At 49.9% G+C, this 15949-nt stretch overlaps 2 protein-coding genes across 3 annotated transcripts in view; one reads left to right on the forward strand and one right to left on the reverse strand.

The window, feature by feature from the left end:
* Positions 1–3140: 3140 nt before the first annotated feature.
* TDRD9 (tudor domain containing 9) overlaps positions 3141–15949 on the forward strand; it is a 75759-nt gene continuing 62950 nt past the window's right edge. The window contains exon 1 of the mRNA XM_036217881.1: positions 3141–3392. Coding sequence (XP_036073774.1) covers positions 3172–3392 — 221 coding nt within the window. The 5' untranslated portion in view covers positions 3141–3171. The remainder of the gene's footprint in view (positions 3393–15949) is intronic.
* RD3L (retinal degeneration 3 like) lies at positions 11656–13863 on the reverse strand. Of its 2 annotated transcripts, XM_016121510.2 has the most exons (4): positions 13713–13863; positions 13455–13590; positions 12754–13059; positions 11656–12427 (listed from the first exon to the last, which is right to left on the reverse strand). In XM_016121510.2, exons 3-4 carry the CDS (start codon positions 13050–13052, stop codon positions 12184–12186), a joined length of 543 nt encoding a protein of 180 aa, XP_015976996.1. In that variant the 5' UTR covers positions 13053–13059; positions 13455–13590; positions 13713–13863; the 3' UTR covers positions 11656–12183. The 2 variants fall into 2 exon arrangements, with proteins under 2 accessions (XP_015976996.1, XP_015976997.1); XM_016121511.2 differs by lacking the exons at positions 13455–13590; positions 13713–13863 and having other exon boundaries at positions 12754–13099.

The raw sequence follows: 15949 nt of genomic DNA on the forward strand, positions 1-15949 counted from the left end.
GCCAATCTAGAATTCAGTGCATAAGGAAATGAACGTTCAGTAAAGAAGGTGAAGTGACATTTCAGACAAACTAACAATTAGGGAATAACCAGTAGATCCTCAGTCAAAACAAAAAAAATCAGTGTTCATTATCCAGGCAGAAGGAAATGAGCTCAGACGGAAGGATGGGGATGCAGGAAGGAAGAGCAATAACGCCATCCTGCTTCAAAGAGAAAAAAGCTTAGAGCAGATGAAGCTGCACGCAAAACTTGAGAGCTTTCCACTTTAGGGTAGCGGTTCTCAAAGTGTGGTTTGGGCATTTCCAAGGTCCCCTGGGGGTCAAAAAACTATTTTCATAAGAACAGTGAGATGTCATTTGTCTTTTTCACTAGAATTCTCTCATTAGTGTGTGGAGTTTTCTGAAGCTATGTGACTTGTGATATCACAACAGAATGAATACAGAAACAGATATGAGAATTCAGCTGTTTTCCATTTAGGTAGCTATTAAGAGATCTTTGAAAATGTAAAAGTATCATTCTCGCACAGAAATTTTTAGGTAAATACTGTTACTTTTCATAAAAATACTCTCTAACACACATGGTTATATTACTGTTATTTTAAAATGAATTAAAAATAAAACATTTCTCAGTGGTAATCCCTGATACGGTAGATATTACCCACATAAACAAAAATGGCCTAGGGTCTTTAATCATTTTTAAGAGTATAAAGGGATCCTGAGACAAGGACCAGTTTTGAGAACTACTATCTCAAAAAATGTTTTAGATTTACGAGTTAGAAAACCACTGTCAACAATAGGCGTTTGGGGGAAACTTGAAGAACATCATCATAAGCTATTTCGGCATAAAGCTTTTGAACTTCGAACTCCACTTGAGATCAACAGAATTTTAACATCTTGAGTAGCAAATCCAAAATGCCCTAAGAAAAACACATCTTTGAAGAAAATGATGTTTAAAGAAACGACCACCCCAGCAGATTTATTCAAAGTGCAGATGCTGCATTTTGTGGTTGAGAAGGTCAGTGAAGTAGGAAGGTATTTTGGGCTTGGCTTCTCCTGCTTTTTTTGAGAGCGCTTTGTTTTCATGACATCAACAGCAGTTGTAATTGGTGTCAGCTGTTAGTTTTCCCTTTTCACCTGCAGCTCAAGCTGCTCTGGAAAGCAAATATGCAAAACCTCCAAGGCCCACAGGTCTTCAGAGGCCACCCACCCACTCTGGCCTACATGTCTATAAGCCTATTAAGAACTGTCAAGCTAACTCTGAACTTTAGACAGGAAAGCAAGATGAGTTGGGGTACGGAGCACCAAGAACTACTCATAGAAAACCAGGCTGTGCCGACGTGGAATATTAACTAGCATTTAGTCAGGAAAATGGTAATTAAATGAGAACAAATTTCCAAACTGAAGAAACATCAAGACACTGTCCTTAAACTGTGGGTAAAAACTCAAAACTCAAGAAGACTAAAGGAAATAGGAACCCCGTCTAAGAACATAGAAATAGCCCTTAAGAAAATGTGTGAAATGAATCCTTTTCAGAAATAGAGCAACTTCTACTTAAAAACATACTCATTGTGACATCAACAAAGGATGAGAGCAGGTGGGAACAGTAACATACTAGACACTCATCAGTGAGTTCCAGAATTTGAAGTGGTCAACATGTTTTGTAAACTTTAGAACATGTACTGGCCTTCGAATAAAGTATGAAGTTGCAGTATTTTGCAATCAATGCTCAATGCCATACTGTCTCAATGATTTTACTGTATTTTTTCTTATTAAAAAACGAGTTCCTTTTTCCTGCCAAAAAATGTGAGGGGCACCTTTGGAGGCTGCGGTATTTGGAATAGTCAGAATAGGAGGCCCAGAGCTCACGTTAGTGTGGCCAGGATTTGGACCTTGTAATCCCAGCTCTGGACCCTGCTGGGCTCGTTTTTTGAGACACCAATAGGTGACACCCACCTAGTCTGACTTCTGCTGCACTTTCTCAAGCTGATCTCTTGCCACTCCTCGAGCATTTTCTGGTCCTTAACTTACCGGACTTCACATAGTTGGTCTGTGGCCTGCTTTCACCTGGCTTGTTCCCGAGAGCCCACACTGCGCCGGACACTGCTAGGCACTGACAGTATGATGGTGGCCAGGCAGTCATCTGATCCTCCCTGTCGCTTTCCTTCCACTGTATACCTTTGCTGGATTTTTCCTTCTGCCTCTTCTTTCAGGCTGTTTCCCAGGGTTCTGTCCTCCACCTTCACTCGTCTAGAACTTGACCCTGATGATTTCAGCCATTCCGCGGCTTTAGCCATCGTGCATTTGCTGGCGACCCCCAACTCTGTGCTCCCACCACCTGTTTGACGCTGGGCCAGAGACACAGGTTTAGGAAGGAGGAAGGTGAAATCCGTTTGTGTTCTGGCTCCACCAAACTTTCTCTAGATCCTCAACTCGGCCACTCGAGCCACCTGTCCACAGGCCTTCCCTCGCCTACGATCCTCTCTCCGAGTCCTCCTTGGTTGGATTCCTGCCTGGCTATCCGCAGGTGTCTGCCCTGACCTTCCCCCTGCTACTCTCCCGCAGATTAGGTGCAAGGTATCCCAGCGTAGCAGCCAGTTGTCTGCTTCAACAATACGACCACAAGTCCCTTCTCTGGTTTGCCTTCCCTCCCCTCATTCTGAGCTCTGTCACCGCGGTACCGCCGTGGCCTGACACTGGGCCAGGCACACAGTAGGTGCTCAGTAAATGCTGTCCCTCCTCGACCTGAAGCGCCAGGCCTCACGTAGTAACACTCAGGGAACGAGGGCGGAGTTCAGAGGCCCCAATCTTGCCCATCCCGAGTTCTCTCACGCCCTGACCCCACACAGAAGGCGGAGGGGTGCTGAGGGTTGCGCTACGGTGACTCCAGGGCTGGTGGGGAGAGGGGACAGGGCGGCTGACGATGTTCCGCAGCTCTGAGCCCGCAACCAGCATGAGCCAGGTCTCTGCGCGGGGGTGGGCAGGCCGAGCTCCCGAAAGGCCTAGCGCGGGGGGCGGGGCCGGTGGCACACTGGCGCGCTCTGATTGGAGGGCCTGGGGCAGGGCGGGGCCGCACGTGCGTCCTCGCGGCGTCGCGCCGCCGTCGCGTTCCCGCGGTCGCCAGTTCCCGCCGCTCTGTGGGGCAGTTGAGGCGGCGCCGACGACAGGCTGCGACCATGCTGCGCAAGCTCACCGTCGACCAGATCAACGACTGGTTCACCATCGGCAAGACCGTGACCGATGTGGAGCTGCTGGGCTCGCCGCCCGCCTTCCCGGCCGAGGTGGCCAGGGACGAGGCGCAGCGCAGGGACGCCACCCCAGAGCCCACCCCAGCGCCGAAGCCGGCCCCAGCCCAGGCCCCAGTCCAGGCCCCGGCGTGGCCGACGGCACCCGGGAGGTAAGGGGGCAGGGGAGGCCGGGTGGGACCCCGGCCCGGCGAGGACTTGGGCCTCACTGGCACGTGTCTGGTCCCCGCCGTGCTGGCCGTCTGAAGGGAGCGGCCTGCCAGACAAGCCCCATCCCCTCACCTACACCAGGCTAACCTTTCCCTACCGGAAGCAGAGTTTTCAACTTTTTTTTTTTTTTTTAGTTAATGGACTTTGTTTTTTAGAGCAGCATAGGTTTACAGAAAAATCGAGCAGCAATTACAGCGTGCACGTGTCTCCTCTCCTGGCAGTCTCCTTCATTGTTAACACCTTGCTGTATTGTTAACGCTTTGTTATGACTGGTGGACCTGTGTGGGCACATTAGTATGTAAAGTCCATAGTTAAGGGCTCACTTTTGGTATTGTAGGGTGACACACAGTGACATGTATCCACCATTAGTATCGCACAGAACAGTTTCATTGTCCTAGAAATTCTGTGTGCTCCACCCCTTCATCCCTCCTCCCCGAGGACCACTGATCTCTTGAATCTCCCTATTGTTTTGCGTGTTCCACAGTGTCTTATGATTGGACTCACATTTTCAGATTGGCTGCTTTGATTTAGCAATATGCATTTAGAGTCCTCCGTGACTTTTTATGATTCGTTAGCTCATTTTCTTTAAGCGCTGAATAATATTCTATTGCCTGGATGGACCACAGTTTGTCCATTACCTACCGAAGGACGCATTGGTCCTTCCAGGTTTTGGCGATTATGATTAAAGCTGCCATGAACTCATTTGGGTAAATACCAAGGAACACAAATGCTGGATCTTTGTTCAGTTTTACTGATGCTCCTTCTTCTTTGACTTAAGTAGCTGCTGTCAGTTAATCTGTTAATGTGATTTTTGTGGAGATAAAAAGGCAAGAGGACACCTGTTTTTAAAAGACCTAGATCTGTTGAGTAGAAACACCTGTTCCCTCCTTGAGGCAGGCCAGTGTGAGAGCAACCCGCTTGGAGTATCTGCTTCACTGTTTGGCCAGCTCCCCTCAAGTTCGACACCCTTTACAGTCGAGGGAGTGGTTTTTGTTTTTGAATTTTCTTAAGTTACTCTTATTTGTTGGCCCTGTAGGACCTAGTGGATCGAGTTTTCATGGGTTGTTTTGAGCCTTTGTAGAGTCAAGTGCAACTTGGGTTCTTTGGTAAATTTGTTTCTTGGAAGCAGGGCGAGGACAAAGAGACCCTTGTGCAGCTTTAGAGTGGTTGTTTTGTTCATGTTTTCGTACACTTTATTTCCTCGAATTACTCTTCCAGATGATCCTGCAGGATACCCTCCTTGCCAGCCTTCCCCCATTTGCTCCCCAGACTTAGAGGACAGAACAATACTGCTTTTAAGTAATTCATTGTTGTACTGGAAATAAATTAGTATTAACCTTGTCAGAAACGAAAAGCATAGATTTAAATGTCCTTTTAAGTACTAAGGACCAGGTTTTTAAATTTCCAGGCCTTTTTCTGGACTGAGATTTGTAAAATGAATAAAAATTTTCAGAGTAATGAAATGAAAAAAGACAAAATACAAGCCACATCTTAAAAATGATTACAAGCCACATATGTAAAGTTACTTTGTAAAACCGCCATAAGCGTTTCAACTTCTGTACTTAACTCGTGGTAGACAAACAATGTGGACTTTGGTCTGAGAAGTGCTTCCTGTGAAAGTGGTGTCCCGGGCCCTTGAAACACGCACGTCCAGTGCCAGATGTCCTGGGTGTGGAAGCTGCGCAGTGAGACAGCCGCAGCACTTAAGTCTTGAAACAGCCCCTTGAGACTGATGACATCATTTTGATTTTATAGATGAGCAAAAGGTGTTAAAGTGGCTTGCTCAACTTCCTGTATTGAATGGTCATGGTAGGTAGAATGACCCCTGACATTGTCCACAGGAACTTGTGAATATGTTGTGTTACATGGCAAGAGGGATTCTGCAGATATAATTGGGGTTGCAGACCCTAAAATGGGGTGCTTACTTGCATTATCTAATGCCCTGTGCCAGGGATTTGAAACCGGAGAGGGACTTGCCTGGCCCCTGTGAGGGTCCACGTAGAAGGCATGGGAAGCACTGCGGGCCCCAGGAGCAAAGATTGGATCTTGCTGGTGGGAAGCGGGGCCGCAGGCCTGCAACCCCAACAACCTGAATGAGCTTCCAGCAGGGAACGCGGCCCTGCTAATAACAGGGTTTGGCCCTGTGGGCCCTGCAGCAGAAGACCCCATTGAGTTTACTTAGATTTCTGATTTACAGAAACAGAATTTCCACTGTTTTAAACTTCTGAATTTGTGATATGTGCATCCTTCAGAGACACTGCAGGTTTGGGTCTAGACCACCACAATAAAGCACACACAGCATAAGGCGACCTGCGTGAATTATTTGGTTTCCCAGTGTATTTAAAAGTTATGTCCCTTATACTGCAGTCTATTAAGTGTGCCACAGCGTTATGTCTAAAATAATGTACACACATTAGTTAAAATTTTTTTATTCCTTTTAAGTGCTGTATGAGCCGTTGGAAAAATGCCTTGCTTGACACAGGGTTGCTACAACCTTTAATTTCTAAAAAAACGCAGTATCCGTGAAGCGTAATGGAATGAGGCGTGCCTGTAATCTGTTGTGGTCCAGCAGGAAACTAATGCGGTGGAAGAGCTGGCATTTGGGTTTCGAGTCAGCTGACCCAGGAAGCCAGTCTCAGCCACAGCGTCTCTGGCGTGTAGTGGATGCACAGACAGTTATTGAACGGTGTCTTTCCAGGAAGGAGACTTTTGAGTGGGGTTTGATGTTGATGGCAAGACATCTGACCAGGGGAGGGCAGGCTTTGTAAGCGCGGGATATCACATTGTGAAAACGTACTGGAAGGGACAGTCACTCAGGTGGGAAGACTACCTTGCATTGAGTCCCTGGAGTCGGTCCGTGAGAATGCTGGTAAATCAGCTTAAAGAGTCTTATGAGTAGTGACCACCATTAAAAAAGAGGTAGAAACCAGACGGTATCACAGGTAGTTCGGATAAGAATCACTCTGTGAGATACACACGTCTGTGTGCCGAGTTCAAGGTCACAGTGTGAGTTTCTTACTGAGAAAGGCCCCGCTCAAGTTCATGTTGTGAGAAGGCCAAGGAGTCGGGAGGGATCGATGAACCGCGTGTGAGCGTTGTTGGATGGTGTGTAAATCGTGTTTGTAGCGATTTTACGGTTTTCCCGCTTTCTCATTTTCTACGTGGTATTGCACGTTATTGCTTTGTGCTGACCGTGGAGTCCGCTTTCATCTTTACATTCCTGTTTCTTCGCCTTGGCACGTGGAAGGGGGAGACTCAGCAGCCGTCCGAGGCATTGTGAGCATCTGTCTCCAGTGTCGTCAGTGCCAGCTTTCCTCGAGAGCAGGCGGCGGGCCTCGGGCTGGCCGGGCGCCCTGCCGTGCTCCCGCGTCCTTCTGCCCGTGTTCCCTCGCGCCCTCTGCGGCGGACTTCCTGTCTGCATAGCTCACGGTAACTGCTGGCTCCTGCCGGTCTTGCTTATTTGTCACTTTCATGTCTTTTGACTCTCCAGTCCCTGAAATTGTACTTTATCCAGGAGAAACCTCACCATAGAAAGCTTTCAGGTTGCCGTTATCTGATGCTTGCTTTTACCCAGTTTCCTTTTTTCTTAATTTCACTTTTCCCTCTTGGTAGGTCTTACTGTACATTGCACACCTACAGCGTTGGGCACTGTGTCAGGGGACAGGCAGTACAAGCAGCCTCCATCCTTCTGGCAGACGAGGGCAGTCTTATTTTCTGGCCGAGAAGGTTGGGGATCAGATAAATTGAGAAACTCGACAGCCCAGAGCGGACATCTGTGGGGTGTGGGGCGGGTGTGCCCTTTCCAGAGCCTGCGACTCTGTACTCTGACTGTCACCTTGCAGGATTTAGGCCTCGCGTAGACGCTGGTGTGTGCTCACGTTACCCCCAGGGATCCCTGTTTTCTATTCTGTCTGAAGTCCATGTTGTTTAAAAACCTTTTTGTCTCTAACAGATTTAGTTTATAGGGCGATTTTCCCGTTAATGAGAAGAGTTTCTGTCCCTTCTGTACCTCCTACCCACAGCTGGCGTCCAGTGACTGAGAGGGAAACCGTGGAGGTCAGAGGGTGGCGCGGCCAGGTCGGGAGCAGTGCCTTCAGTCTTGGCGAGTGCTCTGCCGCATCCCCTCGGGCAGCAGGGCGCCACGGAAGGGCACTGTGGGGTTTTGAGCAGAGCCGTGACGTGTGCGACTTGTGGCTCTGACGGGGTGACTGCCGTGTTGCATGTGTTGAAGAGGGCCCGGGACAGAAACAGGGAGGTCAGCGAGGGGTCTGTGATACCCTCTGTGACACTAATTTTGTGTGTCGGCTTGGTTGCACCATAGTGTCCAGACATTTGGTCCGATTTTACTCCGGATGTTTCCGTGAAGGTATTTTTGAATGAAATTGACATTTAAATTGGTAGATTTATTTTGAGCGAAGTAGATGAACCTCCATAATGTGGGTGAGCGTCGTGCGATCAGTTGAAGACCTGAACAGAACGAAGACTGACCTCCTCGAGCAAGCAGGGATCTGCCCACAGACGCCTTGCGGACTCGGGCTGTGACTTCCCTGGGTCCCAGCCGGCGGCCTGCCCTGCCCCTCTGCGCCTGCAGAGGAGTTTCTTAAAGTCCTTGCCTGCCTGCCTACCGCCCCCCACCCCCGTACATCTGTTTGTTCTTTTTGCCTGGAGAACCCTCACTGGTATATCAAGCAAGAGAGAGGATGGTGGCTGAGACCAGGACGGGAGCAGTGGGGCTGGTGAGCAGTGGTGGCGTGCGGGATGCTTTTCTAAGACAGGCAGGGACTTTGTAACTGGGTCAGACAGCGCGAGGGAGCAGCCGTGGGTGACACCCGCGTTTCTGGCTGAGCAGTCGGAAGATGCTGCCATCAGCTGCGAAGGGCGGGCTGCCGGGAGGTCCGGTAGGGCACCAGGAGTCTGATTTTGAACACGTTTCCTTGAAATCCTTGTTGGATAACAGTAAATGGAGGCAGCCTGTAGGTGAGGAAGGACCTCGGGCTGGAACTGGACATTTGGGAGTTTGAGCATTTGAGACCGATTAGACGAGATCTGGTGGTGGGTGCAGAGAGAGAAGAGGTCCAGGGACCCAGGCCCGGAACACTTGGACGTTTGGAGGTTGATACCTTGGGATGAGCAAAAGATATTGTGAAGGGACAGCTCGAAGGGTCAGGAAAGCCACGTGAGTGAGCACACTTTAAGTGAACGGCTATTGCTCACTACCCCGTGTGTACGTCTTCTAGTACTTTTATGTGAAGAGCCGTTTTACATGTTGTTTTTCCCACCTGGGAATTCCCGGAGGGCACAGATTACCCTGAGTCTCCACCTCTCAGTGCAGCACTGGGCACAGAGTCGGGGCGCAGATGAGTTTGGATGAAGGAACCGTCTCATAGGTCCCAGTCATTGAGTGCTTGTAATGTGCTGGGTCTTTATTTTAGAAATGATGAGAGTTGGCTTCCTCATCCGTTCCTGCCTTGACTGAATTATAAAATCTGCCTTACTTTTCTGACCGTAGCTGATTTCCCTAAGAGCGAGGGAGGGTGTGTATGTGTGTCTGTCCATCTGTCTGTGTCTATGCATATACAATCAGTCCTAAAGAAATTCAGTATCCTGACAGCTGTACCATAAAATGTTTCCAGAATAAGAGCGTGTCTCACTGTTTATCACCACGCTGGACGACATACACCACCGCTGCCTCTGGTCCGGATTGTCGCAGAAGCCTTCTGTTTGTGGTCTCCTCCCTTCTCATCCTTGCCCCCAACAATTTATTCTAGCACCCAGAAGAAAGCCCGGCATGAAGTAGATGCTCAGGTAGTTTGTTGCATGAACAGACATGCACACCTAAGGTTCTCCGGGCACAGGTGTGGCTTTCCGTGGGATAGATTGCCGTGAGAAAGCAGTGGAGATGGCACCACGGCTTACGGTGCCGTCTGGCCCTCTGCCTGGCACCTGCTCATCTGCTGCCTGCTTCGTCTGCACTCTGGCCACATGGGCACTTTTCCTGTGTCTTGAAGACACCAAACGCATCTCCACTTTGGGGTGTCGCATCTACCCCTCCCTCTGCCTGCAGTGCCTGCTCCCTGCCCCGCCCCCCGCCCTGTGTCTTCTCAGGACTGGCTCTTTCAGGGTTTGGGGCCCTGTTCAAATGTCTGTTCCTTAGACACGTCTCCTACGACGTCTGCAGCCACAGAAGCCCTCCCCCAGCACTCCCCAGTCTCCAGTCTGTCGTCCTCTAGAGCACTTACCGTGCCCCAAGTCTTATTTGTTCCTGATGTTTCTGGCTCTGCCACCGTCTCAAGGGGACCAGAACGATTTCGCGGTTTCGGGCGGGTAGGTAGTGTGAATACTTATTTATAGTGGGAATGTTTGAAGAGTTACACTTTTCGTTTGTGTGTGTTGTTTCGAGTCTTTTGTTCCTTTCTCGAATCTTATTTATCTTTTTAGAAAATGAACCTCTGTGTCTGGTTTGAGCATGTCGATTTGAGGTTGCCTGTGGACATCCAAGCGAAGGTGTCAAACAGGAAATAGGCTATATGCATTTGGGGCTCAAAGGGTAGGTTGGGGCTGGCGGCACTCTGTCAGGGGCCGGACAGAATGATACGAACCCCAGCTGTGCCGTACACTGTCTCTGTGACACTGGGCAAGCCACTGAGCAGGACCGAGGCTGTCTGCTCAGCGGTCGAGTGGGAATACAGGATCTACTTTCAAAGTTAGCATTCAGTGGGAGTATACATACAGTGTGGAAGAATGACTGTAGTATGGCCGAGTGGGTGGCCGATTGATCGATGATAGCGATTGAGAGCTCGCCGCGTGTCGGGGATGCAGAAGACTTGTACGTGGGTTGGTACGTTTACTCCTTGCTGTTCCCTCGCTAAAACTTACACCGTGTGCCAGCACTTCCTCTTCATAAAACACCCCTTATATTTTTAGCCCTCATTCCTTTGCCATAAAAAGCCTAATGTATAAAAGTGTTGATCTGTTAATATTCCAGAAGTTATTTGTGTTCAGATTTCTATTTGATGTTTAGAATTTCTAGAAACTACTGTAAATTTAAACTACATGTACCAGTAGTGTCACAGGAAACATGGTTATTAGGTTATTGCCAAAAACGAGAGGAGAGGCAGGAACTCTGCAAGACGACCAAAGCTCAGTGTAGGTTTCTGCTCCCTTTGAAGTCTAGCTCGGAATTGATCCACTGCGTTGTGGGTGACTGAGAGCGGCATGGGGTTCATTTTCATCCTGGGGTAATGGAATGGCAGAACGTTCTACAGCTGTTCCTGTCACCGTAAGCTTTTCGATGGGAGTTGCTTGAAAAGTGATCTTCCGGCCGGAGCGGGAGGTGGGCGCACTCCCTTCTGCGCTGTCTGGCCGCGGTGCCCGGGAGGGAGAGCGGCTGCTTCGGGCCCCGCCCTTCCTGCCCTGCGCTTCCTGCTATGCGTGTGGGGCTGTCAGTGTTAGTCCTGGATGCCACAAACTCCAAGTTCTATTTAAAACAGCAACTTTGTTCCCACTGTTAAGGCAGCAACAGTGCAACTCCCGTTCGCTGCTTTCTCTCCTCACTTCCCAGTAAGCAGGTGTGTGCTTCGGGAGCCCTGTGTCCCTCCCACCAACCGTTCCCACACTAAGACATCTAACAGTGACTGAAGAAGCTGTGGGTAGTTACCTCGTGCAAACCAAACGAGATAGCGAGCAGGGATGAGAGGTGTCTTTATCTGAGATCCACTTAGGGCTGTGTTTCCATTTACCTTGTGTCATCAAACCCTGGTCAGGTGACACTGTTTATCACACGGTTAGGGTTTAAGGCCAAATGGAGACCTCTTCAGAATGGTGTAGAAGTTGGCTGGGAGTCCAGGGAAAAACGAATCAGGTTTTTTTTTTTTTTTTTCTTTTTAGAGTGTATATTTAGTTCCAATCTTGAATTTCTTCTTTTTAGATTAAAAAACCCAGTAAATCTCCAAATACTGTTATAGGCTATGTTCCTCGCTCTTACCTTCGAGAACAGCAGAGACTCTAGCACTTTATCATAAAGTAAATCAGAGTAATGAAGTTTCTTGAATGAAATTATGGAATGCCGCATTCCTGTTTTAAACGTTTTGCTATTTTAAGTGAACATAGAATGGTTTAAGTTACACATCAGCTCTGACTTTTTCCTGGAGAGGTGCAGTTCGCTAGGCAGTTCAGCGCTCTTCCCTGACGGAGCGCGGAGCTGTGTGTGCTGTGTGCTTACCCTCGGTGCGAGTGGAGATTACCGATGGACCTGTGCTGGGACGGCCACCGCTTTGTCATCTAACGGGACCATATTTCCTCTCACTGTCATCTTTCTTGTCCCTGCTGAGAGTGACAGCTCTGGGAACAGTGATACAGTAAAGACAAGGTTCACATCAGTCGTTTATTTTATTCTACATACAGTTTCCTTTTAGGGTGAGAGTCAAGGTTAACGTCTGAGTTTCACACAGAATGTGTCAAGTTTAATACTAAATAAATGCCTTAGTTCCTATGAGATATGTTCGAAGTATAGGAAAATACTTCAAACATTTTTTGTTCAAAATATTTAGGAAACAGTTTTTAGTAAACATTGCAGTTTTTGGTTAAAAAAGGAACACTATTTAAAACATAGGGCACACCCACAGGGACTTTAGCTCCTGACCTTGCACGGAAGAAACGGGAAGTCACATCACGTTTTCTTATTGTCAGTGCCAAGTTCAGATGCCGATGGTCTAGTCCCCTGGGCACAGCAGCCTAGCTGGGCGGGTGGTGGTGCGGGAGGGTCGCTGTCCTGTGGGAGAAGGCGGGGAGCCGGCTCTTTGCGTTTCTGTCCACGGTGCTGGAGATGGTCGGGATCTCGTCCTTGCCCGGGGCCGCTGCCGGACCTTCGCGCTGCCCGCCCCTCCCGGAGCTGCCCAGGGAGTCTTCCAGAACCTGCTTGAAGATGTAGACAATTTCCCAAGGCAGCACGTCATTTTCCGCCAGAACTTCCCGGAACCTAGGGGGAAGGCAGCAGTGAGGCTTCCGGTCAGAACAGCCCCCCCCACCACCACCTCGCACCCCCATGTGCACAGCACAGCCCGGTAGCCTGGCCGGGGGGCTGCTTGCCTTAGGAGAGGTCTGCACCTCATTATGCTTCTCGTAAAGAAATGGTGAGTGGGGTTTACAAACGTGTCCCAGCCGGTGGGCTGTCAGCAGTGACCCCTGTCCAGCCTCGGGGTGTTTCGTTTGCTGGGAATTTGACAGCTATGGTTAAAGGGTTTACAGTCGCGCTGTGAGGAGCCTGGACTCCGCAGCACGCACATCACGGAGGGCATGTCTCACCTGCTGAGGATGCTTCCCGTCTGGCAAGGCTGAACCTGCGAGCAAAGAACTTCAAGCTGTCTTTGTTCAGTGGCTGGGATGGTCGTGTGGGGATTCTGGTAGTTTCTCAGCCAGTTGTAATCCACACCTGTTTTTTTCACTTTATGTTCATTTTCGATCTCTTGTATTAATCTCTCTCGTTCCTTTAGATGCCATTTTAATTCCCGAAGCAGAGTCTTTGTCACTATGTCTGAGCCAGGACAGTGTGTGGGTTTGTAGGAATCATACTTTGGCCATTTCATCCAGCCAAAAAGTGGCATTTTTAGCCTATGGAAATATTCTCACTTGTTTATTTGCATAAAATGCTGTGGTTCAGATGAGCAAATATTTGTTTCTTTGCAATAGATTTGCCAGAAAAGTGTATGAATTTTTTACTGGTTAGATATACAGGTCAGAGTAAGATTAGAACATGGATTAAAGTCTTTTAATTTCTAACTAGGTCAGTGCCAGAAACCGAGCTTTGAAAATACTTGTATGTAGCTAAACAGGAACAAAATATGCAAAGTTAGAATAATCTGCAAACTGAACATTTTCTGAGAATAACACCTAACACTTGCTATTAAAAGTTCTTAAGGTGCTGTAAAATGTTAACGTATAGGAAAGTGCTATCTACAAATGCCCTTTGGCTTAGGTTTGTGCCGGTTTAAAGGGTTAAAGCGTACCTGTTACGGTGACGGACCCGCCGTGGCGGTGTTGCCAGCTACTCGGAGCGGTGAGGAGGCGCGCTTCACGCGGGCATGTCTCGTTCCCCTGGAAGTGTCTCCTGTTGGAGTGAGTCCCCTGACTCAGCCCCTGAAACTGCATTGGAAATAAACAGCTTCCTATGTTATCAAGAACGAGGTTGTGATGTCTTCATTTGGAGAGAATGCTCATTAATTCACCTCGTAAGTAAGCTGGAAGAAATGACGAAAATAACTTACTATTTAATCTTCACGAATTATATAATGGTCTGCCTTTGAATGGAGCTCAGTCTAGTTGAAAAGGCTGCTGGCAGCTCTGGGTTCTGGTCCTAAATGCGTGTCGACACATCTTTGGCAATGAAATGAAGAACGGTCGAAGGACCACAGATGCGCTCCCAGCCAAAGTGAAGACTGTCGCGTGATGTGGTGCGTCGCCGTGCATAGCTGCGGGTCACAGTTTCGTGCTGTATTTTTGTGCCTGTAGAGCTCTAAAAATAACCATGTTGCTTTTGTTCTTCAGCTTAACTTTCAGGCCATTTGGAAGCCAGGTCACTGTCCCCTCTAATGAAAGCAGGAAAAATAGATCAGACTTGACTTTTTTGCAAAATATACATTCTGAGAAAGCGCTTTATAATTGAGTAAAATGGGCAAAGAATGCTGCTCTCAGTCACGTGTGAAATATTTAGTAAATGTTACATTTTGCACTCATTTCTTTTTTCTAAGTAGTAGTTATATTTGTATACTTAAGCAAGCTGCGATGCCAGAGGACATCGCATACACTTACGTAGATAACTGTTTCATCATACACTTGATCATTTCTTTAAAAACATGACAAGGCCATAATAGAGTAAAGTTGGGAGAAAATAGAGAGGTCAGAGCATACAACTTATCACAGGAAACTGTTTTCGGGTCCCCTTTGCCACCGAGGTGGAGGCACTTGCAGGCTTCCTCTGGGCAAGTTCTGGGGCGGCCGGGCCTCGCCGCCTCGTGGCCCTCGGCGGGTCGTGCCTCCCTCGCTGGAGGGCACGCGCTCTGGCTCGAGCAGGTCCCAGGAGGCTGCCCGGGGGCTCGGCTCCTTGTGGGCTCTGTTCCTCCTGCTGCCTTTTCCTCCACATGCACCGTTCAGCGTAGACGTGGTTTCCACGGGGCCCGCGTGTCGTGGTGACAGCGTGCGTGTGGTCGCCCATCCACTCCAGCCGCTGGTACGGCAGGAAACGCCCGGCGTGGGGGTTTTCGCGATGTGGCGCGTGTGCTGCTGTGGCACCTTCGTGGCGGAACTGCCCTGCCAGATTTTCTGCTAGAGCTCCGACCAGTCCTGCCGCCGCTCCCGTCAGCACTCTCCTGCCGCCCCGTGACTTTGAGATCGTTGCCTCTGGCGTGGCAGTGCAGTCCCCAGCCTGTGGGCATGGGACGGAAGGTGAGCGGAGTGCCCCGCCCTCTGCGGCCTGGCCGTCCTCCCCGCCCCGTCTCGCCCTGCGGCGCTTTCCTCCGTTTCCCCGTGCCCACGCTGCCACCCTCTCCCAGGGCCCCGTGTAGACACCACCCATTTTTCCTTCTGCGTGAGGGGAAACATGAGCATTTTCCCTCCGTCCTGCGCATCCTTTGTTCTCTGGTTCGTTTCTCTCTACGTTGAGCTGATAGGGAGACTGGTCTGTGTCCTGTTCTCTCTTCACCCTGAATTCTAGTCCCTTCCGACGAGATCCTGCTCTGTCCCCCGCTGTAATTGCTGACTGCTGATCCCCCGGGAGATGTCCCTGACTGTGCTGTGGCTGGGACACTACTTAGGGACGGGGATGCGGCAGTGGCAGGACAGTCCTGGTCTCTGCCCGCAGGGAGCCCGCCTTCCAGTGTGAAGATGGACACCAGCGCAGAATTGTCCAGCAGGGGGACCAGAGGTCACCGAGTGGGGGGTTCACGGTGTTCGAGACCCCTCCCCCCGCCCCCTCCAGGCATGGAGGCCAGGCCAGGCCTTCTGGGTAGAGCATGTCCTTTGGGGATTTAGAGATCAGAGAGCCGGCCGCACAGAGGGCTGCTGGGAGGCAGTCCCCCCTCTCCCCCGCAGCCCTGCTCGACTTCCCCAGCGCCTGCCCGTCTGTCCCCTGGTCACACTGCCGCTCTGGCCTGACCTTCGCAGAACTTCCCTCCTCACCTCGGCCGCATCCCGGACGCCTGCCTTCGTGTCACTGTGTCGGTCACCGTTCCCGTCTCAGGGTGCGCTACTTGCCGTACATTTCATTTTGGTCCTGTCTCCTGAGGGCCTGGATGGAGACAGCCCAGATGCCGTTCTCTGATGGCGGCGGTCCCCCTGCTCCCATGCAGACGGACTTGGGCGTTCGTGGGTCAGGGTGGGCCAACACGAGCGTGCAGGCATCGAGCGTGCCAGGGAGTCAAGTGAACGAGCGGGTTCCGATGAATTGCGACCTCGTTAGGATGTTCCGTGTGGGAGACGTAAGCTTAAGCTATGAGACAAACAGGTC

Source organism: Rousettus aegyptiacus, unplaced genomic scaffold (assembly GCF_014176215.1).
Source record: "Rousettus aegyptiacus isolate mRouAeg1 unplaced genomic scaffold, mRouAeg1.p scaffold_m13_p_3, whole genome shotgun sequence".
NCBI classification, from domain to species: domain Eukaryota; kingdom Metazoa; phylum Chordata; class Mammalia; order Chiroptera; family Pteropodidae; genus Rousettus; species Rousettus aegyptiacus.